Below are 23,497 nucleotides of genomic sequence, written 5' to 3'. Positions count from 1 at the left end.
GGTGGTGATGTTCCAGCTGAATCTTGAAAGGGAAAATTAAATTTCAGTAACCATAAAAATGTGGAAGAAGCATTGCCTTCACAGTCTGTCACCAAGCCTGACTGACTCCATCGGTTTTGTCTTTCTCTCAGACATCTTCACCATGCCTCCTGTGCTCTGGTTGGATGGAGGGGGGCCTTGTTGGGCTCTTTCAGCCCCTACGCCTTGGCTTATGGACTTCTCTTTGGTTTCTCTATTTTCTCCTTCAACTTTAGAACTCCTATTCATCCCTCAAAACCCAGCTCCAATATCACCTCCTCTGGTGAGCCTTTCTGATTGCCCTGGTGTCACCTCTGTGCTTTCTTAGTAGTGTGGTGAAGTGGAAAAAGCTTATTCACTACTGTTTGATTTTAGACAAGTGACAATCTCTGCGTGTCTGTTTCCTGACAATGGCACTGGCCAACCCTAGTTGTGAAAATAAAGTACATGACATTCTCAGGCATCACATGGGACTCACAAAGGAAGACATCGAGCAGTGATACCCACCATTCTGTTTTGTACTAAAGTAAGCTGAGAGAGAATGTGACTCTGCCTTCATCCATGAGCTCCCCAAGAGCAGAGACAATGCTCCCACAGGGCCCAGTCCAGTGCCCAGCAGGGAGGCATCATGTGCTCCATGGATATAGGAAGAACTGAGACTGTCTGTCGTTTACCTGTAATGTGACTTTGGGGAGGTGACATCATCTCTGTGAAATCTTTCCTCATCTCTAAAATAACTCATATTGGGTATCCACTTAACTACAGGTAAGGGACATTCACTATCAGTATTCCTCACATTGTGTATCATCACCCCATTTTATAGAGGGGAAAACCGAGGCCGGGGGGAAGAGAATGATTTGTCCAAGTTAGCAGCTGGGCAGGAGCTCTTGGCTCACGGCCAAATTCAGAAAATTGTGTTAATTCAAGGGGTAAATGTGAAACAGCCTTGCAAACTGTAGACGCCTGCGGTGGGAGAGTCAACGCCTGGGGGCGTGGTGAATGAATGATGGCCGGGAGAGAGGGAGCGGAGAAAGGCGGCTGTCCAAATCCCGACGGTAGAAGGATGGGTTTGCCAGGCGACCGCGGGTGCGGGAGGCGCGGCGCCACGCGGCTCTTCCAAGGAGAGAAGGGGTGCGGCCCGCCCCCTCCCCGCCCCACCCCCAGCCTCCGCGCCGCGGCCCCTTTAAGAGGGGGCGGGGCGCCCCCTGGCGGCGGAGCGGCGCGCGCGGCCGGAGTCGGAGCCCGAGCCGGATCCCGGAGCCGGAGCGGAGCGGAGCGGAGCCGGGGAGGAGCGGGCCGAGCGGGCCGAGCCAGCAGCCGAGCTGGGGGCGCGGGCGGGCGGCATGTACCGGGCCCGGGCGGCGCGGGCGGGGCCGGAGCCCGGCAGCCCAGGGCGCTTTGGGATCCTCAGCACCGGGCAGCTCCGGGACCTGCTTCAGGATGAGCCCAAGCTGGACCGGATCGTGCGGCTCAGCAGGAAGGTAGCGCGGGGGGCGCAGGCGGGGGGCGCGGGGGACGGGCCGCGGCCTGCCGGACCTGCCGACCGACTGACGGGCCTCACCGGCCGAGCCTCGGGGCCGCCGGAGCCTGGCACGTACGAGTGGGCCCAGCGGAGCCGCCCCCGGGGGAGGGGGCGCCCGGAGCCGGCCTGGGGCGGGTGGGGCGCCGGAGACCCAGGGAGGCGCCTGTGCACCCCCGGGATGGCCGCGAGGCGTGTCCTACAGCGGATGCTCCAGGGAGGTGTGTTCGGGAGGCAGGGGCCGGCTGTGTTGTGGGGGGCCCTGGCTCGCACACCCACGTTCTGTAGGGCCAGAAAGGGGAGGCGCCTTCCACAGGAAAACTAGGGGCCTGTTTGACACCTGGGGGGACCGTTGGGAGGGTGTCCGTATTCTCTGGGTGCAAGAGGGGTCTTTGTGTCTTCCGTTGGGTAGGGGTACTGAAAGCTGAGGTGTGTATTCCATAGGCCACCATAAGAGAAAGTTGTATATTTCACAGGAGATAGGCCCGGGCTGGCTGTCTGTACAGGGGCAGAAAGGGAAAGTGTACATTGGAGGGAGGCAGACAGGAGGGGCATGTGCATCCTATAGGGGACAGATGGAGGGTAGTGCGTTCTCCAGGGGCAGAGAGGGAAGGCTTGGCCCTCCTAGTAACAGAAGGAAAGAGCATTCTCCAGGGCCAGGAAAGAAAGGGGTCTGCTTTCTGCAAGAGAAGGAAAGCTGGTAGCAGGTGCTAGGGGATCGGGGAGGAAAAGGGGGTGTGTATTCCTTGGGGTGTGGGGATTCCACTGGAGAGCAGAGGAGGGTGTGTGAGGGAGGAGAGGGGGCTGGAGGGGGTGCTATGCAGGGACAGGGTGAAGACATCACTCCGGAGAGTAAGAGCGGAGGGTGGGAGTGTTTTCAGCACAAACACCTGAGGAGGAAGCAGACAAAGGCCTGGAATGAGAGGGAAGCTGCCCATGCATGGAAAATGGGACAGAGGAGGGAGGGGGACTCCTTGGGGACCTGAGCAGACATATTAATTGAAAAATTAAAAATTAACTAACATTTGTAGAGGCCTTCATAGTTTTCCGCACTTAAGTCTCACAACCAGTCTGTAAGATAGACGTTTTTTAGCTCACTTTGTGGAAGAGGAAACTGAGGCAAAGCACAGTCCGGGCTCAGTCCCTCCACCTGTTGGCTCTCTATCTTGAGATTGGGGTGCCTTCAGCTTGGCCCATGGGCCCAGGGTGGCAGTAGGTGGCCATGGTCAGACTCCCTGAATGGGCCTCTTGGCTCTTCCCTGCCGGCAGTTCCAGGGCCTGCAGCTGGAGCGCGAGGCGTGCCTGGCCTCCAACTACGCGCTAGCCAAGGAGAACCTGGCATTGCGGCCCCGCCTGGAGATGGGCCGTGCTGCACTGGCCATCAAGTACCAGGAGCTTCGGGAGGTGGCCGAGAGCTGTGCGGACAAGCTGCAGCGACTGGGTGAGGGGACAGCAGGACAACTGCCTGGGGTGGGGGGCAGTTGGCCATCTGGCTGGTTGGCCTTGGGAAGTGCCCTGCTCTGAAGGGTGGGACTTGGACAGATCAATTTCCCGGGCAAGTTTGAGGGGTGCTACTCTGGGAGAACTCCAGAGGTGGGGAAGTGAGCAGTCAGTAAGTAGAGCTGGGTTAGAGAGGCCAGAGGGGGACCCTGGGAGAAGGGGTCCAATTCCCAGGGGCCTGTGGTGCTCTAGGAGTCACAGCCCCTGCTTCCTCTTTTGCACGAGGACTGGGGGGAGGCGCACAAACTGATCCTGTGGGCCATTGTTCAGGTGAGGAAACTGAGGCTGAAGGGAATTGTAGAATCACACAGAGGGTCATTGAAAGAGTCAGGATGGGGCCCTAGGGCTCTCGCCTGTCTGTCCTGGGCAACAGGCCCTGAGTGCAGGGGCTATTCACACTGTCCCTCTGTGGCCCTCAGAGGAGAGCATGCACCGCTGGAGCCCCCACTGTGCGCTGGGTTGGCTGCAGGCTGAGCTGGAAGAAGCTGAGCAGGAGGCTGAGGTGAGAGGAGGGGCAGCTGGGCCTGGGGACAGGGAGGGCCCTGTCCTCTCATCCCCCACCCCTTAATTCTTAACACTGCAGGCTTGAGAGTCCCTCTCTTCCAGGAAGCCTGCCCTGAGTGCCTGGCCCCCAGAAGGGCCCGCTGCATTGCTATCTGCCCTGGACACAGGGCTCGCCATCCTCACCTGTGACTTTTTCCCCGGCTCCCTGTGAACGTCTCAGGGCAGCTTAGGCGAGGTCTACGGAGGAGCTGGGACAGACGTTTCAGTGCTGGGTTGGGACCACAGTGCTCAGTGAGTTGGAGGAGGTGGAGCAGGAGGGGCCCAGGCCTCGATGAGAAACACCTAAATCTACATCAAGTGTGTACCCATCTCTGATCTCGCCTCTTCTCTGACCTAGCAGGTCTGGTGACAGTAAGGAAATCAAGGCTTGAGAGTAGAGGACATTTGTCTACAAGTCAGAGGCAGACCCAGGCAGGAACTCTGGTGCCAGTCCCCAAGCTGTGGGGTGGTTGGCATTGGAAGGGATTCAGGGTGGGAATTCAGGGTAGGAGGGAGAGAGGACCAGATCTCAGCCTTTGGTCATGTCCCTCCCAAACTGTCCCTTCTCTCCTGTCCCAGGAGCAGATGGAGCAGCTGCTGCTGGGGGAACAGAGCCTGGAGGCTTTTCTGCCTGCCTTCCAACGAGGCCGTGCCCTGGCCCACCTGAGGCGGACCCAGGCCGAGAAGCTGCAGGAGCTGCTGCGACGTCGGGAGCGGTCTGGTCAGCCAGCCCCCACTGCTGCTGCGGATCCCCCCAAATCCTTCCCCGCTGCAGCTGTCCTGCCCACCGGGGCCGCCCGGGGGCCACCAGCAGTGCCCCGGAGCCTGCCCCCCTTGGACTCCCGCCCAGTGCCCCCACTGAAGGGCTCCCCCGGGTGCCCCCTAGGCCCAGCCCCTCTGCTGAGCCCTAGGCCCTCGCAGCCAGAGCCCCCTCACCGGTAGGATCCAGGGTATGGCCCCCCAATGGGGGGCCCAGACAAACTTGATGCGTGGCTCCTCCTCCTCCTCCCCCACTGCCTGGGTGGGGGGAGGGGCAGGCCCCTCTCCCTGGCCCTAGGCAGGCCCTGGCCCTGGAGGCTGAGCTGGGGAGGAGGGTCACCTGGAAGATGCCCAGAGAGAGGGCCCCAGGTGGGGTGGGCAGAGTATTATGCCTCTGGTGCTGAGGAAACTCTGCCTATTTTTCTCCCCGGCTGGGGCCTCCTGGGTGATGGGCCAGCCCCAGTGAAAGAACTGTACTCACGGGGGCCTGAGAAGATGCCCGCTTCCTTCAAGGGGCCCTGCCTAGGGGCGCTGTGGCCCCCTGCCACTCCACTGGGCTCACACAATGCCAAGGCCGACAGGAGTGTTTTCCATCATGTCCTGAGCCTACCTTTCACCCAGTTCTGGGGTCCACCACCTAGGAGCCAGGTGGTCAGACTCCAAGTGCGGGGACAGGAGCACCATGGCCCTGGGGCTACTACCTGCCCCACTCATGCTCCGGACTCTGGGGCAAGGTAGGCCCAGAACTTCTGACCTGCACAGGTGAGAGTGGGCCATCCCCCGGAAAGACCATTCTGTATTTTTCTGTCCCCGTCTCCTTAGAATGGAACCTTTTTGAGGGCAGGTCCTTGTCTTTGTATGTTCTGTCCCCAGCCCCGCCTCCCAGGGGCCGTCAATAAATGTGATGATGAAGATGATGATGCTGCTCGCCTCCTCTCTGCTCCCTCCACCAGCTACTCTGCTGTTGCAGCCTCCGCATCTCAGCTCTGGCACTTCCTGCTCTTGAGATGCCCTCCCTTCCTCTCTGCCCATCCAAAGCCCAGCTGTCCTTCAGGTCCAGCACTGCTCCTGCCTCTTCCATGAAGTCTTCTCTGATTACCAACCCGTGGGAGTCTTTCCTAACTCTTAACTTCCCAGTACTTCTGGCCAGAAGCTCACTCTGTTCCCCTGTAGTTCTCCAATTGCCTCACCTGTATGCACCTTCTTTTCCAGGGTCGCCCGTAATCCCAGTCAGGATAATACCTGCTCCTTCTCTGGCCTGCCAAATGACCACCCCCACTGAGTGATGGAGGGGGTTCTGTAGGGCTGAAGGTTATCTGTCTTCAGCTCGGGTAAACACTAGGTGGCCAGCTTGGCTGATGATTGTGGGCCAAGAAGATGGGAGAGCAGGAACGTGTCTTGGATCAGCTTAGGTCAAGTCTAATGAGACGAAGTTTGGCAGGAAGGCACGGAAGGTCCTGCAAATAAGAGGAGACAGTCAGAGTCACAGAGAAGCTAATGTGATCTTGGTCCATGTTAATAGGGATATAATCATCTAGAAAGAGGCAAGTTCTGGGTTGGCTCTACTTTTTACTGAAGTTTTAAACTCTAAGAGGGACCCCAAAACAGCACCTTGAATAATGATGAGAACGAGGATTGGGACTAAGTCCCGTGAGGAACAATTGAGGGATCTATTTGGGATATGTGTGCGTCATGTTTAGCCTTCAGTCCTAAAGGACTGTTTCACGTAGAGCCAGAGGTCAATCAAGACCAATGGGTGGAAACCATAGGTTTTGGCTCAGTATGAGGCTCTTGAGTCATGGCTGCTACTGGAGGTAGATGGTCTCCATTTCTAAAGATGTGTGACCAATACCTGAGTGACTGCTTAATGGGATCTTCAGAAATTTAGGCAATAGTTAGACTGGCACATTTGAGCTTTTGACAGCCCCACAAGCCCAGTCAGATTCACCCCTAGCAGGGGCAAAGCACTGATCAAGCCCACTTGGGGACCTCCATCCCTCATTGGCCTTGGTTTTCCTACTCCTCACTGCTAGCACTTGAGCTGCTGGAGCTGAGGGGCGCTGGAGATGACACAAGATGCCTGCCTGAGATGACAGAAGACTGAAAAGCTCAGGAAGACCTGCATTCTCAGCACAGCCTCGGGCAAGCCGGGCCCCTCTTGCCCTGGCCTCCCCTTCCTGGTCCATACCTCAAGGGAGTCTTTCATTTGTAACAAAAAGGAGGAAAGGGGCTAAGGGTGGGCATGTCTGAGCTCCCTCCACTATTGTGAATTGGGGCACAGCCTCTAGAAGGCAGAGGCTAATGTCCACGGTCTGGTTCAGCCTCCCCTTCCCAGGGCAGGTAAGAAGAGAAGGAATGACCCACACAAGGGAGGAGCTGGGAAGAGAGGAGAATGTTACCATGGGAACCAGATAGGGTCCATCAAAAGGCCTTCCACACCCCTCACCTTCCTCTAGGAGCTCAGGCTCAGTTTTAGAGGAGACAGGGAGTACAGCCCCCCTAGTATTCAGCTCCAGCGTGAAAAAGACCAAAGACCTGAGGCAGGTGGGTATAGGTACCACCAGAGTGAAATGGGCCTTTCTCTGGGCCATGGGAAAGACTTAGGGTTGGATGGTTAATAAACTTTATTAACCCCTCTGCTTGAAGTTACATGGAATGTTCTGGAAAGTTCCAGGCAGCCTGGGCTCTCTCTTCTGCCTGGACACTTCTGGAACTTTCTATTTCCAAGTTCTGGGGCCCTAGGGAATGTTCTGGGTGGTAATCCTCTGTGAGAGAGGATAAACTTGAGGGTCTATGCCACAGGTTCCATGAGAAAGATACTATTATAGACCACCAGTGCTTTTACAAACCAAAAGCAAAATATTCCCCAAATAAAATTCCCACTCCTTTTTGATAATAACAAGGAGTTCTTGCCCTTCAAGAGTCTGTGATGTGGACCTCCTTATTTGGAAATCACTAGCTTCTGTGTATTTTCCTAAGCTTCCCACCTTGTTTTCCAAATATGAAACATAATAACAATAAATGTACCTTTTTTTTTTTTTTTTGGCTAATCAAGGCTTACTGAGTTAAGCAGGCCTGCACCAGAGTGAGCTCAAACCTTTTATCACTGAATCGTGTGGTCAGTGCAAAGCCATGGCTAAGAAGCTGCCTCTGACCCCCAAGACTAAAGAGAATTTAATGGTTTATAAGAGACCAAGTCTGACTAGCTGCAGGTTTATCCCAATTTATACAAGGATTTTACACAAGAGATTGATTGCAGGGATTGGTGTTACTGTACTGAAGGACCTCCGACTGTCTGGGAACTTGCCACCACTGTAGACCTCTCAAAAGATCCTTCTTGTCCCACAATGAAAATAAGATCAACACTGCCTCCCTGTGTAAAGTGTGAGCTCTTATAATAACATAGGTGGTAACCTAGGGATGTGCAAACTCAAAGGCGTGTAGAGGCCAGGAAGGTCAGGGTGCAAAGAAATCCACCCTCCCACATCTTCCTGGAAATGCAAGGTCCCCTTTCTTTTTTTCCCTCTTGCTAGACATAGGATAGAGAGAGAGATTTCTCTAAGAGCAAACCAGTACAACTGTGTGCATCAAGGCCTCTGACACGGCCCCTCTGCTGCTGGGAGTGCAGCAGGCTGGGGTGCAAGGTTCTACCTAAAGGCAGACCTTACACCTCCTGGCAGTCACGCAGGTAGGGGAGAAAGCTGAACGGTGGCACATTTTCCCGTTTTTTGAGAAGTCAGAAATCTAGATTTCCAGGCAAAGTCTCCCAAGTTTTGAAAGTTGGCTGAAGTGATTTTAAGACATTGTGCCCTCCACAGCCACACACTGCGAGCAGGTTGGCTGTGGCCTTGAACCGGGAGTCTCGGTCTGTTCTTGGTCCTCCTGTAACAGGCCTCCTTTTGTCTAGCGGCAGTCCCCTCCCAGGGTGGAGGGTGTGACCGTTGATGGGGCCGAGGCCGGCTGGGAGGGCCAACCCACCTCAAGACTAACGCCAGGGCCCCAGGCTTGAACAGCCTTAGGAGATAGTGGGGACATGGCTAGGTCCACAGTGCCACTATGACCTCATGACAGATGGTGAAGGTGAGCTCTCTGCACTGGCTTCTTGGGGTTGGGAGCACTGAGCATTCCCAGCACATGCAAGTTCACGAGGTCCAGACTCAGGTCTCTCATCCTAAAATACTAACAGAGATAGAGCCTCCACAGCTTTGCCTTGGCCACCAGGGCTCCCAGCCTGGCCTGAGAGCCAAGCCGCTGAGGGTAGGTGGGCGGGCCTTCTGCAATCCTGCTCAGTGTGTGACCTTATCACAGGGCTGAGGAACGAGAGGGCAAAGGCCAGGAGTGAGCCTACTTTTCTAGTGCGCTGAATTCCAGCGAGTGGACTGAAGCAGCACTGCCACTTACCAGCTGTCCCTTCTCTCAGCCTCTCTGCATGGGATCTGGTGACCTTCCAGCAAACCCAAAGGACAGAGACAAGGACCCCCCATAGACACCACCCACCATTTCCTCAAAAGTGGGTGTGGTGGCCACTCAGGCTCCACCCTTGGTGTCTCAGCTTCAGGTGGCTATAAGGGATGGAGATAAATATTCTGTCCATATTGACCAACGGACAGCTCACTGGTCTAAGGTAGGCTATTCTTACTCAGCGTGGCTCATGCTGAGACCATTACAGAGGGCAAGTTGCACCCAGTGAACGAAACACCAGAACCTCGGAAGGAACCAAGGGATCTTACTCCCTCAGCACTAGGATGTGTAAAGAATGTTTTTACCCAGCAAAAAATAAAGGATAATGGAGGGAAAAGCAGTTTGGCTCAGGAGGAATAAGTCCTGATCAAGCAAAGACAGTATCACAATAGCCTAGACATGTATATCTTTGAGTCCTGCTGTCCTGTCTCCCCATTTAGGATCTGTGCACACTGCTCACTCAGCCTCGTACTGTACCTGCACCCCCATACCCACCTCAGTGAGCACGGCCTGGGCAAGCTGGGCCCCTCTGGTCCGTCTCCTTTCCTAGGTCCAAACTTCTAGTTTTGTATTTGTTTGTGACCAAAGGTGAAAAGGGACTGAAGCTGACCATGTCTCAACCTTCCTTCACTGTCAGGAACTGGAGAGAGCCCCTAAAAGGCAGGGGCTCACGTCCAAGGCCTGGTTCAGCCTCTCCTCCCCAGGAAAGGTAAGAAGTTGAGAAAAGAATGAGTTAGGACAATCACAGGGGGGTCAGGAGGGGAGAAATGATGTAGGAGCTAGTTGTGTGTTTATGTCAGGGGTAGGGGGTGGTGTCCTTCAAAAAGCCTCCCATATATCTCCTTTTCCACGCAAAGCCCAGACTCAAGTTTCAGGGATGGTAGGGAGTGGATTCTCTTAAGAGTTCAGCTCTGGGCTAAAAAAACCAGAGGCAGGCAGGATGGCACTAAAAAGAGAGTGGGCCTAGTTCTAGGCCCAAGGAAAGGCTTAGAGTTGGATGGTTAATATTTTATTGACTACCCTGTTTGGAGTTGCATGGAATGTTCCAGAGGTTTCACAGAGTCTGGACCCCACCGCCCCAAACATTCAGGAGCTTTCCATCTACCTCTACGTTCTGGGGCCCCAGGGAATGTTCTTGGCTGTGATCTTCACCAGGAGGAAACAAAACGAGAGGTCTACGGCAAGGAGCCTGTGAGAAAGGCCCCAGATATCACAGACCATTAGTGCTTTTACAAAACCCAAAAGAACTCCAACCCCATTTGACAGAAACTCAGATAGAATCTTGCCCCAAGGACACTCTGTTATGCCCCAACTCCTTGGCTGAGAATCACTAGCCTCTGTACATTTTACTAAGTTTCACTTCCTGTAGTTTGTGTTTTGTAAAGAACAGACTTTCCCACTTGTTTTCCAAATATGAAACATAATAACATTAATGTTCTTTTTAAAAGTACATGTGCCCTTCCCCCCAAACCAAGGCTCATGGAGCCCAGCAGGTCTGAACCAGAGTGGGCTTAAATCTTTACTACTGAGTCATATGGTCACTGCAAAGTCATGACCAAGAGCTTGCTCCCAACTTTCAAGGCTAGAGAAAACTGAAGGCTTTCCAAGAGACCAAGTTGAACTAGCTGTGGGTTTATCCCGATTTATACAAGGATTTCACACACAAGATTGAGTGCAGGAATTAGTATTAATATAGCAAAGCACCTCTGTCTTTGTTTAGAACCTAGACTTAGGCCCTCACCCCTGTGGTAGATCTCCAGCAAAGGTTTCCTGATCCCAGCTTTACACTCAACCCCAGGGCATAAACACTCGAGTACCTACACAGCTAACCCACACCCCACATGCTGAGATTTGGGGTTAAGACAGCTGGATTACCACAGCTCTAGCCAACTGATGACCGACTGCTTAGCAGCAATTTGGAATAGAGGGAAGGAAAAAAACCTCAGCCAGCTCTGAATAAGTAAGTTTCCGCCATGTGCCTCCTGTCCCTCAGTAGTCCTGTCTCCTCCAAAGTCCCCCAATTCCCACAGCCTCAAGCAGCCACGTTTCAAGGACTTGGCTTGTAAGGCCTGTGATAAGCACTGCAAGCAAAACAGGAGGACAGGCCACATTTAGGCAACTCAAACTGCCAGTTTGTTGCTCTATTTCTGGGATGGGATGAGCTGCAGTTAGTGATGGGTTCAGCTGCTCAACAGATGACCAAGTGACAGGCACACTGTCCCAAGGATAAACCTGACTCTACTGGCATTGTGTTTTAATCTCCAAGCCCATTAGAACACATGTAATTAAGTGTGACAGGCCTCAAGAAAGCAAATGATTTGCTCCTCTGCCGAAATGCCCAGAGTAACTTCTCCAAGGTCATACAGTAGATAAGCATGGGCACAGGAATGCTGATTCCTGTGCCCCATGACCTTACTTTCCCACTCTCATCAACAGAAGGGGGAGTGGGATCTGGGGCTGACCACCACAGAAGGGCAAGGTTTCCACAGATCACATCCTTACACTACATCAGATCTCACCTGTGGCTTGGGGAACTCACAGAAAGACAGTTTCATACAACCCCAGAATCTTTCTTTTGGCAGCCAACAATTGGTCACATTGCACATTTCAAGGTTAGAGAGGAGCCCCACGCTACAAACGTGGGGCAGGCAGAAGCAGGTAAGTCTTGCTCAGGGGCTTACAAGAAAGCCAGAGCAAGTGTCCTGGAAGTTAATAACCTCTGGAAGCACGCACCCCCAGGGCTCCAGGAAACCCTTTCCTCTCGGGCTTTCGGGACTCTTCACTGGGGGCCTCTTTCTCGGGCATCAAGTCTCCTTTTCCGGGCCAGAGGGGTACGGATGTGCAGGTCAACGGCTAAGCTGGCCAGGTGGGGAAGAGGACGGGGAGAGCAGGTCTTTCGGACCCCAGCAGAGGTAGACAACGGAAGGCAAAGTGTTCAAGATGACAGGAAAGGCCATTTTCTTGGGGGGCTGGCTGGGGGCTGCTCCCCTGCCCTCTACTCTCCGATTAAAAACGAAAGCCCATGATGACGAAGATTATGAGCAGAACGAAGATGAAAGACGTGTCTCGGGTCTCGTCCCAATGTAAGCCCTTCTTGGCCCGATCCTCCTGCTGCTTGCGAAGGGCCTCTCGTCGGGCCCTCAGGCGCCGTTCGCGCTCCAGCTGCTCGCCGTAATGAGCCTGGTAGAAGGCGTCAAAGTCGAACATGGGGCGGTTGCCACCCGGCGAGGCCTGACCGCGGCCCTGGGTCCGAGAGGCGGGCGGCGGGGTGCGGGGAGAGTCGGGGTCGGCGGCGGGTGTCTTGGAAGGTCGGACGCCAGGGCCGCGCAGGTCCTCGTCGCTGAGCAAGCCGCGGTCATACTTGCGACGCAGAGTGGCACTGCCCAGCACCACGTAGGCCTGGGAGATGCGCGTGAAGCGCTCGGCAGCCTCGGCGCTCCCCGAGTTGCGGTCCGGGTGGTAGAGGAAGCTCTGCCGGTAGTATGCCGCCTTGATTTGCGCCTGGGTGGCCGTAGAGGGGACGCCAAGCAGCTCATAGAGCGCCGTGCGAGAGTACGGCCCGTCGCTCCGGGAATAAGAACTTGCTTCCAGGCCCAGACCCAATCCTAGGTTTTGAGGAAATCTCCGGGCCTGCCACAACCTCCACAGAAACAGCCGCGGCCACCTCAGATCGCTCCGGGCCGCCATCTTGAATGAAGCCGGCAGGCGGTGCAAGATGAACTGGCCAATGGGAGGCGTGCGTTGTTCGCAGCCCGTCGGCCCTGTAGCCAATTGAGTAAAAGAGAAGGCGGGGAGAGTGGGTGGAGCATGCGTATTACGAGGCGGGCGCCCGGCCGATGACATAAAAGGCGGGCTCGAGGAGCCGCTCGCGGCGTTTGTGCTGCTGCGGCGTGGGTATGGCGTCTCGTGGGCGGAGACCGGAGCACAGCGGGCCCCCGGAGCTGGTGAGGCCTGTGGTCCACGGGCACCCGTCTCTTCTCTCCTAGGGTCTCCGCATCTTGATTCCTCCTCCGACTCTCCTTGTTTTTTTCTCGTTTCTACAGTTTTACGACAAGAATGAAGCCCGGAAATACGTGCGCAAGTAAGGGGATACTGGATATTGCGGGGCGTCTGGGGGTTGGGAACCGGCAAGTTGCTCTGACTGAGGGGGCCTTGCTTGGAAGGCACGCAGAATTTGAGAGTGGGGAAAGGAAGAGACCTGCGTTGTTCCCATTTTTTAATACTGGCAGAATCAACTTTAAACTTCCGAATTCTCTTGGTCTCTAACCTTAGCATCAGAATGGGAGTGAGCATATCTACTTTCTCTAATGTGACAGTTTAAGCGTGCGTTAAAATAGGTAGGAGGCAGTGGATACGTGTAAGGGGTCAGTGCTGTTGACGAGAAGGAAATAATATTCATAGAATGCTTACTGTGTGCCCCGTTTACATTATCTCAGTAAATCCTCAGAACAGCTGTTGATATAGTATCTGGTTTTCACAGAATAATTTGTATGATTACAAAGTCATTTACCAGGTAAGGGCTGGAGCAGGGGCTTCCAAACCTATTGTTTCCAATACAGTGCTTTGTAGAAAGTTCTTCAGGTAACTTTTCTCCTTTTTTGTTCAAATTAGAGTCTAGGACAGAGAGAGTCAGCAGAAATCTCTGGCCAGTTACCATTATGTACAAATAAAAGCTTTTTTCCTCCAGCTGCAGAGCCCTGTGTTGGGCATTTTTGAGAACTATTAGGTGCGGTTCTTTTCCTTGTTCTTGGGAAAGCCAAATATACTCTAGACTACTTCTTTTCAATGTGGTAACCAATGGCTATTAGCCATCTATTGAAAACATGTTTAGTCTGAATTACTTAGTATGAAGAAAATGTACAATATTTTATTGACCGTTTTTTGTGTTGATTTTGTTTTGAAATTATATTTGGAGCATACTGTGTTAAATAAAATTTAATATTGACTACATTGGGTTTAGTTAACTTTACGTATTAATTTCTTTTTAACTGTGGCCTCTAGAATGTCCTCTGTAGCTTGCATTATGTTTCTTGTGGACAACAGTCCTATAGATTTTTCTTGTGCCTTGTTGACCCTTCTATAAGAGAGTTAACTATGGTGGATAATGCTCTAGAAAACATGTTCTACAACATCGAAGCCTGATCGTGTTGAAAATACCCAATAATTGGTCGTTAGATAAATGATTGTGCTCTTTTTACTTTAGCTTTGCAGCTGGTACAGTTTTACAACAACAAAAAGTGTTTTATTACATGGACTTTTGGGATCAGTTATAAATAGCTGTAGGTGAGTTTGTTGGCTGGTAGAGTACCTTGAGATGATTGTTCCTTTTTCTCTTTTTTTTTTTTTTTGGCCTGGGTGAGGTTTCAGCCCAGAATTCCTTTTACCACTTGCTTGTGTTTCTGTCTCCCTAGCTCACGGATGATTGATGTTCAAACCAAAATGGCTGGGCGAGCATTGGAGCTCCTTTATCTGCCTGTGGATCAGCCTTGTTACCTGTTGGATATTGGGTGAGATCTGGGGGCCCATAGTCCAGGTGGTGGGATGTTTTTGTTTCTCACACTATTAGAGCCCCTGTTTGAATGTGTCTTTCAGCTGCGGTTCTGGGCTGAGTGGAGATTACCTCTCGGATGAGGGGCACTACTGGGTGGGCATTGATATCAGCCCTGCCATGCTGGGTAAGTTTATCCTGTTAAGCACTGGGGTGCACTAACCTCCATGAATATGGGGCAATGATGCAAATCATGGTTCCCTTACCTCCTCTTCTCTGATGTAGATGCTGCCTTGGACAGAGAAACGGAAGGAGACTTGCTTCTGGGGGACATGGGTCAGGGCATCCCCTTCAAACCAGGCTCCTTTGATGGTTGTATCAGGTAAGAGTCTTCATGCCCTGCTTTTAGTCCTACAGGCCAGTGCTTCCCAGATCTGGCTATGCAGCAGTGTCACAAAGGATACTGAAAAACACACATCTCCCAAGATTTTCAGATTTATAAGGTCAGAGCAATGCCCCCAAATATGCATTTTTAAATGTATTTCAAAGCTACTCCTGTAATTGTCTTGCACTGCCAGGTTTAGGCACCATGGTATAGATTTCTCTCTGTGTGTGTGTGTGTGTGTGTGTGTGTGTGTGTGTGTTTGGGGTGGGGGAGGGGTGGTCTTCTGAACTCTAGGAGCCATTTTATGGGTCCTAGCAGACATTTTGTGGGTCCCAGGAACCATTTTATGGGTCCCAGGAGACATTTTGTGGGTCCCAGGAGCCATCTTGTTGACTTTTCTTCAAAGAACTTTGTAGTGGAGAGTGGCCCTGACTGCTCCAGTCTCTTCAGTGACTTAGGAGTCCTTTCTGAGGTGTCAGGGTCAAGTTTTGAATGTGTACGTAGTACTTTGATAATGGATTTTAGAACATTGAAATTATCATTGGAAACATGAAATTCTTTGTCTTCTGTTCTAAATTCTGTTCAGTGTTTGGTTTAGTGTTTTGTTGACTGGGTGGAGGTAGGTAGGGACTAGGGAGGAAGTCACAGTTTAATCGTTACCTGAGGAGAGACCTCCTGTGATCATAGAGCTGTAGGGTTACATAGTAGGGATCTGGGTGAGGAGTACAAATTTGGATTTGAGGATTTTCTCCTAGGGTAAGGGATTAGCTTACATCTGGGAACAAGATTAGGGAGAAAAAAAAACATTTAAAAGATAGTCATTGCTCTTCAATAATGATCAGGTGGGATGTTCTAAGCTGCAGAAAATCAAAGGCCAGGAATATGGCTTTGTATGTTTAGGTAGTAGGTAGTCATTGTTAGTTAGCTTTTAAGGAGAGGTGGTATGGCAAGCCTTTTTTATTGAACATTTGTTACATGCAAGAATAGCCGCTTGAGGTTTTAATTTAAATCTAGGGATCGTGGAGACACTTAGCAGGTACAATTGAAGGAAGTGATCTGGGAAGAGTGAATGACTTTAAGTCCTGTGAAGCGTATTTCTCTTGGTTAGAGGAAGGGAGTGAAGGGATAGATGGCAGAGACCTTGACCTGCTGAGCAGTTCTAAACGTGAGATGTGTGTAGAAACAAGATTAAGGAAGTGTTTCTTTGAACTGACTGCGAGGAAGTTCACACTCACCTTCTGTAGACCCTGTTTGTGCAGTGTTACAAAACAGTGACCTGGGGTAGAGGATGGCTCCATGCTATAATGCTTAGCATGCCAAAGGTCCTGGCTTCAATCCCCAGTACTTGTATTAAAATATATATGATGAATGTAATCACCCCTCCCCCCAAAAGAAAAAAATATAATCAAAATAGTGACCTAGAGTGGAGTTGCACATGCCAGCAGTGTGGACGGGAAGGTTCCACCTGGAGATGGAGGCTGTGTGGTGGTAGTGTGAGGAGGCAGGGAGGAGCCATGTGTATCACTCCCCTTCCTGACTTAGGTGCCTTCCTTTTTCAGCATTTCGGCTGTACAGTGGCTCTGTAATGCTAACAAGAAGTCTGACATTCCTGCCAAGCGGCTGTACTGCTTTTTTTCTTCTCTTTATTCTGTTCTGGTGAGTATGAGATATCCTCCACCCTGGGTCTGGCTACTTGTCCCTCCCTTGCCCTGGAGGTATCATGATGAAGGAGAGGCGTCCCATGGGAATGTCGTTCAGATGGGACCACAGAGGATGGCAGGACCTTACTGTGGTTACTTCTGTCTGTCCCAGCCCCTCAGCCTATAAGTAGAAAGCTCAGTGGGTTGACACTCTCTAATGAAACACAAGACACTGATGTCAGAATCTGAGACTGATCACAACTCCTATGTCCACTGTGCTGAATTTTAATCAGAAGCTGGTTTGAGGGCTTGGACTCCACAGAGTGAGGACAGGGACATGTCTAGGCCACACAGGGGACACCTTCCAGAGTGTTCACATCCTCTGGCTCCCACTTTGCCCTCCCCTCACTGCTGATTCTCAGGTGGGAGCAGTGTGTTTTATTTACCACTGTGAGAGCTTTCATTGATCTTGTCTTTATAACTGATGGTCTTGATTTGTTGTTTACTCACATTAGTTGATAGTTTGAGATTCTAAGCTCTAAAAATGAGTTCCTTGACTCTTTCGTTTTTTTTGGAGGTCCAGGTGTTTCTTGGTCTCCTTAGTCTCCTCACCTGACCCCTGGCTTTCTTAGGGTGGGTTGTCCCTGCAGATGGCTGGCTGGTCTTGTGCATTAGGTGGTTTCTCTCCTCCTCAGCCCCTGTGGTTAACCTGAAGTTTTGAGGGGTTTCTCTCTGCTGATATGCTCTTTCCCCAGACATTTAATAGCAGCTCCGTACTACATTCAGGTCTCTGCTCAAGCATCCTTCAGAGAGAGGCCTTCTTTGAACCAAAAGTAAATTTGATAGTTTCTGACATGCACCATCCTTCGTCCTAACTTGTTTTTCTGTTTGGCACTTAATCACCACTGTTGATATAGCTGTCTCCCCTCACTTTGGTTAACTCTTTGTTGATGGTTGTATCCCTGGCCCTGACCTTGCACATGCTGAGAACTCCATAAGCATTTCATGACTAAGGAAAGGAGGAGTGTCTGGGTCCGGACCCCGTGGGATACCTGTAAGACAGTGGTGCTTCTGTTGCAGGTCCGGGGAGCCAGAGCTGTCCTGCAGCTGTACCCTGAGAACTCAGAGCAGGTGAGCCCTTTGGCCTGCTGCGGGGGCGGGGGAGCAGGACAGGTCACCTGTTCCGCTCCTCTCTCCCCGGCCCCCCTGCTGTTGGGAAGTGACAGAACAAGGAATCTTACGCTGATTGGTGGGAAAGGAGGGAGTGGGCTCCTGAGGTTGGTCACTGTGGGCCCCGCTGGCATGTTTTATGACCCGATGTCCTAAGGAAGAGGGATACCGGGCCCAGGGAGAGGATGTTTGTCTTCTCTTGACAGATAAACTATGTACTATTAATTTCCATAAGCAAAGAAGGAAATGGGGATGGGGGAGAGTTCTGTGGAGTGTGGTGCATGAGGAATGAGAGGGTAGGAGGTTCCGACTCTGAAAGTCAGCTGACGAGCTGTCCCTGACTAATAACATGAATGAGTCTGCCTCCCAGTTGGTGGCCATCCATTTCCTGAGATTTGAGTGGGGTGGTGCGTCCCTGACTAGAAAGTAAGAATTAAGGGAATTGCTTGTTCTGTGGTCCCCAGGGGAGGTGTCTGCCATGGCTGATTCTGCACCTTGTCTGCATGGCTTTTGGGGACTCAGAATTAGGAACAGTCTGATAGGGAAGACCTTCAGTTCTCCCAGGGGAGGTCCATCCTGGGGCCAGACTGGCTTCTTAAGGGGAGTGGAGGGGAACCTGCTGCTCCCCCAGCCACCCTGCCTGACTCCCTGGCCTTCTTTCCCCAGTTGGAGCTGATCACAACCCAGGCCACCAAGGCTGGCTTCACTGGTGGTGTGGTGGTGGACTACCCCAACAGCGCCAAAGCCAAGAAGTGAGTGCTGGGGGCCAGGGCACTGCCTGCGCTGCAGGAGAGAGGGTGGCGGCGTGGACCTCACAGGCCACTAATGAGTGGACCAGAGCAGTGCTGACTGGGGTCACCAGGGCCCTGGCAGGCAAGAGGCCTCGCTGTGTCTGTGCCTGTTTATGAGTGGGAGGGTGAGAACTGATCTCGTCCTGTGAGGCTGTCTGAGCCCAGCGCTCACTCTGCTTTCTTGTTTCAGGTTCTACCTCTGTTTGTTTTCTGGACCTACGACCTTTATACCAAAGGTGAGGGGCCCTAAGCTTGTAGGCCATGTCTTTTGGGTTCTCTTCTTGTGGGGTTTGGCCAAGTACCTGTTGGAAGGGCTCAGGCCTGGGTACCTAAGCCTCCTGGGGTGGGTGGGTGGGTTGAGAGATCTCCAAGGTGATCTAAGAGCACTTTGGCTCCTACAGGGCCTGGATGAAGATGAGGAAGAGGAGGCCAGGGAGTCCACGTTCACGACTGAGAGGTAATGCTGTTCAGCCCTGCTTAAGGTGCAGGCGGTCCCTAAGGTGGTCCCTAAGGTGGCCAGACTCCTCCATTTCTCTGCTTTCACCGTGTCTCAGGGTCTGACATGGCAGTGACACCAAGGTGGAAGTAGAGCTGGAGAACCCTTTGGGACTGTGCCTGTACCTGCCTGCGGCTGAGTGACTGTGGGCAGCCTTCCTCTCTGCCCTCTTGCCATGTTTAGCAGGCTGTCTCCTCCTCCCAAAGGCTGCTTCCTCCACCCCCATCCTGGACCCCATCCCTTCGTGGCTCGTGTGGCTCCCTTTTCTCTCCTGCATCCTCATCTCTACTGTCCTGAGTCACTCCCATCAGCACACAAACGTGCTGCACAATTTTTCCTGTCTTCAAAAAGATCTTCCTTAGCCCCATAATAGCTTCTGACTGCCGCCCTGTTTACCAGCCTCTCTTCATAACAGATCTCCTGGAACTCGCCTCCCCTGCCGTTCTCCCTGTCCCTTCTCTGGCTCATGCTTCTGTCTAATCAGAAATTGCTCTTGTCAAGGCCACCACCAACCTGTCTTGCCAAATCCACGGTCACTTCTCCTTCAGTCTCCTCTGACCTCACTGTAACTTGGTAGTAGATGACGCAGCCCATCACTCCCTTAACTCTTTCCTCCCCTCAGCCTCCTTCCCCCGGCCTGGTTTCCTGTTAACCTCACCGGCTGTTCTTTCTCGGTCCACCCTTTGGCCCAGCCTGGACCCCTTCTCTCTCTGTGCTGCCTTAAACACCACGTTTAGACGAACTCCCAGGCTTGCATCCTTGGTCTCAGCCCCACCTCTGATTTCCAAACCACCTCGGCCCCTAAACGTCTGTGCCTGAACTACTCACTGGTTTTTGAAACAAGACAGAGCTCTTGGTTTTCACCCCTGAACTTCCTTCTTTATGTCTTACGTTCTCAGCCCTTCCCTCCTCCTCATGTCTCACATCCAGACAGTCCATCCCTTTTCCCCACTCCCACCTGCTCTGCTCACCACCGCCCTTGCCTGGATTACTGAAAGCTGCCTCACTTTGTCTCCCTACTTCTGTCTGCCTTTTTGAATCCATTTTCTGTGCAGCAAGGCTGTGCCTTTTTCTTTTTCTTTTACTTTTAAAAAAGTAGATCGTATCTTGTTACCATTTCTCTGTTCAGTATCTTCAGTTGAGTTCTTACCTTTATTTTCCCTAACACCTTTCACTGCTCTAAATCATAAATACTTGTTTACTTGGGTATTATTTCTATCCCCAACTAGAATTAAAACTTGGTGGGAACTTGTATTATATCCCTGACACCAGAAGAGTGTCTTGTAAGCAAAAGGTATTCAGTGTTTGTTGAAGAACAATTGATTATACAGTAGCGAAGGAGGTTATTTCTTAGTTCTGATTGATAGGAGCGAAATGTTTTCAGACTTCTAGGACATTTAAGAGGCAAGAGGGGCAGACGATGGATGAATTTGGAAATCCCACGAATGGTGAAAATCATGAGTGTGGCCCTTCTGTCCACCACGGGTTGGTGCCCTCTGGCCCTCTGGGGTCCTCTCCCTTACCTTCCCCAGCCCATTCCCCACAGGGACTTGGGGGCCTCTCCCAGATGTTTCTGCTCTAAGGTGCCCATCACTTGCTCACAGGGAGTGGTCCCACCTGCTGCTCCATGGGGAAGGTACAAGTGACTCCCTCCGTCCATCTTAGGCTCCCTCTTGTCCTCATACTGGTGCCTACAGATGACATGTCCTAACTGTAAACTTAGGTAAGTCATGGGACCTGAGCATCCATTTCTCATCTGTTTAAAGGTGGAGGGACATGCCACCCGCCTGGGCAGTGCTAGGGCAGGTTTGTACGGGACTCAGCACAGTGCCGTCCAGGCTCCTCCTGTGGAAGTCCTCCGAGTTGAGCGGGGAGGAGGCTGGTGTCTGTTGTTGGGCTTATCAGGGGCTTCTCCCGGTATTGTCACATTCAGGCCGCTTCTTATAAATGCATAGGTAAATAAGAAAACATTGTTGAAACCTTTATCTAATTTATTTCTTGCTCTTTTTTTTTTTTTTTTGCACCAACTTCGCTTAATCTATGTATTCCTTAATCCTTGCCACTTGGCCTCGTCCCCTCTGGCACTTGTGTGGACACTTCCCTCTTGGCACCTGTGGTCTGGCCACCCTCCATCCTCACTGCTCTCTGTCTCCGCTGATGCCTCTTTTCCCATCGTCCCTTTTGCAGCTCACATCTTGCCCCGTTCAACCTCACTACCTCGCTGCTTGTCCTTCCTTAGAGACTCCTGGGGATGATTCCTGCATCTCCAGCTGCTGCCTCCTGCTTTGCACCTGGCACATCAGGCTCCTGCTCCCTAATTATGGGCCTTCAACTTTCTTTCATGAACTGCTGTCTCCGTACACCCTAAAGTCTAGATCACGTTGTGTCATTCCTTGGGTATAAAGCATCACTGCGTCCCTACTGCTCACTGGAGGGAGAACACATTCCTTGCTGGTGGTTGCACTTCCATGAACTGGCCTAGCCAAGTGAGATTCTGAGATTTCTTTTTTTAAATCTGACTTTCATTACTATGTTAGAACGGATGAGAAGTAGCAGCAAAGAGGGTCTGTCATGCAGTCCAGCTTTCACTAGTCCTCAGGCAAGGAGGAAAGTGTGCAGGAGAATTACTCCATCATCAGCAGACCCTCGGAGTCTCACTTGGACCCACCGCCTCCTTAGATCTATGAATCCAAGCATCAGACTCCTCTGCTGACCTTCCCCTTCAGTCCTTCCCAGTGCCTCATTTTCATATACTGCTTCTGGTCTGGAATGCTGCCCTACCTTCTACATTAAGAAATACCAGCTTATCTCCGTGGCCCTCTTGTTTTTCCCAGAATCTGCTTTTCCTGTTTCTGTCACTCCTTTAGCAGCTGCTGGCCTCTCTGCACTCACTTTGCCTAGTGCAGGTGGTCTCTGCCACAGCCCAGCCACGGGCTCTTGAAGGGCGGGGCTGATTCATACCCCCATAGAACGTCCACGGGCCGTGTGTGCAGGTGCCTGGGAAATGGTTACTCACATGACAAGCAGCCTCCATGGTGTGTTATGCTGGAAACAGTTTGATTCCAACTGTCAGGTGGGGATGTGGTCTGAGGGCCCAGACTCCCCCTGCTCTCAGGGCCTCTCTCCCGTGGAGCTGTGGGGGTCTCTTTTCTCCTCAGTCAGGACCGGAGGCCAAGATCAGCCCTTGAGGATCATCGTCAGGGCTGCCACGAGCCAGGCAGCCTTGTTTTCCTACCTCAGACATTTGTACTTGCTGGGAGCCCCAGCCTGTTTGTACCAGGCTCACTGACCCCACAACCAGGCTAGGTTCTTAAGTGGCAACAGTGGGCCTGGGGCCTCTGGCTTTCCTTGGATGCTGCCAGGCTCTTGTGAGCTGATCCTGGCCTGAGTGGCCCCCAAAGTAGCTCCGCCCCTGCCTGCACCACTGGCAAATGTGCACTTCAGTGGTCGCCTACCGCAAGGCTGCCTGCTGTCGAGGGGGCCCTCCACGTCCTGCCTCCTTCTACACAACTGCTCTGGCCCCTGTGATCCCACCAGAAAGGGGTGTCCAGAATGGGGGCTTCTGTTGTGGAAGGGGCATCTGAGAGAAGCTCACCATGTTTCCCTGCCTGGGTTAACCTGAGTGTCAGCCAGGCCACTCCGTCCCCCAGTTCATAGCCGTGTCTCCTGCGCAGGGTCCCATGTAGGATGCTGAGACGGGGGCTGGTGAGGAAGAGCCGAGGGTGGGTGCTGGAGAAGAAGGCGCGGCGCCGGCGGCAGGGCAAGTGAGTATGGGCTCGGGGGCGGGCTGCGGGCTGGGGGGCAGCCACCCAGTGGTCCCGTGGGTTCTTCGTTCTTTTTCCTGAAACAGCCCTGTTCTTTCTGCCCTGTTAATTCTTTGCACAGGGAGGTCCGACCCGACACTCAGTACACCGGCCGCAGGCGCAGGCCCCGCTTCTGAGCAGGCAGCTGTGCCCAAGGGGACAGTGCAGGGACTGCACAGTCATGAGCTGTGCCACCCAGCGCAGGCACTGGCCTTGGAAGAGTTTTCTGTATTGACGTGCCTACTTTATCTGCTGACAAAAATAGTGTTTTAGAAAAGTTCTACAAAGTTTTAAAGTTCAAATATTTTCTTCACTAAAAGTTCTGAGAGCGTCTTATTTTGTTCTAAAAGCAGTAAGCCACTTTCTGTGGAACTCTGGCATTTTCTAGCTCTGTGATCCTCAATAAATTTCTGAAGTTCCTCTATTCGTGGGGGCTTGATTCCTATGTACAAATAAGGTTTAAAGAATTTAAATGTATGAAAACATTCTTTTAACCTGCAGGGAACACAAGTAGATTAAGTTAGGGCTGCTGATATGATACTACATGTAACTTGGGTGTAACTGTTACACAACACTAGGCGAACTTGGGAAGGATGAGCAGGATGAAATTATCGATGGTACCCATTGGCCTGTGGCCTCTGCCCAGTCTCTGGTTTCCTTTTGGTTGGAAGGCACCCAGCCCCTGGGCTGGGCTGACCCCTGGCCCTGAGCTGTATCATCAGCTGCTGCCCAGCCCAGCACTTGGTTGCCTCTGGAGCCTTTCTTTTGTCCAGTCCCTGGTGGTTAGAAGGGCAGGTCCTGCACTGCGATGTATCTAGCAGGCTGATGGGGGGATCCAGTGGTGACTTGTGACTTCTGGGAAAAGTGGGAAGAGAGGGTAGATCTGGGCCCACGGTACAGAACAGGCATTGGATGTTAAGCGGG

The 23,497-nt window shown here is 52.3% G+C and overlaps 3 protein-coding genes and 1 non-coding gene across 5 annotated transcripts; 3 read left to right on the top strand and 1 right to left on the bottom strand.

Annotated features, from left to right (window-relative positions):
• Window positions 1–1,231: 1,231 nt before the first annotated feature.
• On the top strand, window positions 1,232–5,256 carry VPS37D (VPS37D subunit of ESCRT-I). Of its 2 annotated transcripts, XM_072943113.1 has the most exons (4): window positions 1,232–1,499; window positions 2,807–2,978; window positions 3,457–3,539; window positions 4,160–5,256. In XM_072943113.1, exons 1-4 carry the CDS (start codon window positions 1,362–1,364, stop codon window positions 4,520–4,522), a joined length of 756 nt encoding a protein of 251 aa, XP_072799214.1. In that variant the 5' UTR covers window positions 1,232–1,361; the 3' UTR covers window positions 4,523–5,256. The 2 variants fall into 2 exon arrangements, with proteins under 2 accessions (XP_072799214.1, XP_072799215.1); XM_072943114.1 differs by lacking the exon at window positions 3,457–3,539 and having other exon boundaries at window positions 1,273–1,499.
• A 4,537-nt stretch (window positions 5,257–9,793) lies between these two features.
• On the bottom strand, window positions 9,794–12,528 carry DNAJC30 (DnaJ heat shock protein family (Hsp40) member C30). The gene has a single exon (XM_006201458.4). It carries the CDS (start codon window positions 12,485–12,487, stop codon window positions 11,807–11,809), a length of 681 nt encoding a protein of 226 aa, XP_006201520.1. The 5' UTR covers window positions 12,488–12,528; the 3' UTR covers window positions 9,794–11,806.
• Window positions 12,529–12,622: 94 nt separating this feature from the next.
• BUD23 (BUD23 rRNA methyltransferase and ribosome maturation factor) lies at window positions 12,623–22,997 on the top strand. The gene is made up of 12 exons (XM_006201374.4): window positions 12,623–12,744; window positions 12,844–12,881; window positions 14,212–14,307; window positions 14,393–14,475; window positions 14,574–14,670; window positions 16,233–16,329; window positions 17,394–17,444; window positions 18,150–18,235; window positions 18,465–18,510; window positions 18,676–18,731; window positions 22,445–22,534; window positions 22,656–22,997. Exons 1-12 carry the CDS (start codon window positions 12,697–12,699, stop codon window positions 22,708–22,710), a joined length of 843 nt encoding a protein of 280 aa, XP_006201436.1. The 5' UTR covers window positions 12,623–12,696; the 3' UTR covers window positions 22,711–22,997.
• Window positions 21,886–22,016, top strand: LOC116284268 (small Cajal body-specific RNA 20). Its single transcript, XR_004194033.1, has one exon.
• Window positions 22,998–23,497: the final 500 nt, after the last annotated feature.

This window comes from Vicugna pacos, chromosome 18 (genome assembly GCF_048564905.1).
Source record: "Vicugna pacos chromosome 18, VicPac4, whole genome shotgun sequence".
NCBI classification, from domain to species: domain Eukaryota; kingdom Metazoa; phylum Chordata; class Mammalia; order Artiodactyla; family Camelidae; genus Vicugna; species Vicugna pacos.
Note: the sequence above shows the minus strand (reverse complement) of the source record. Positions and strands in the feature narration are given on the sequence as shown.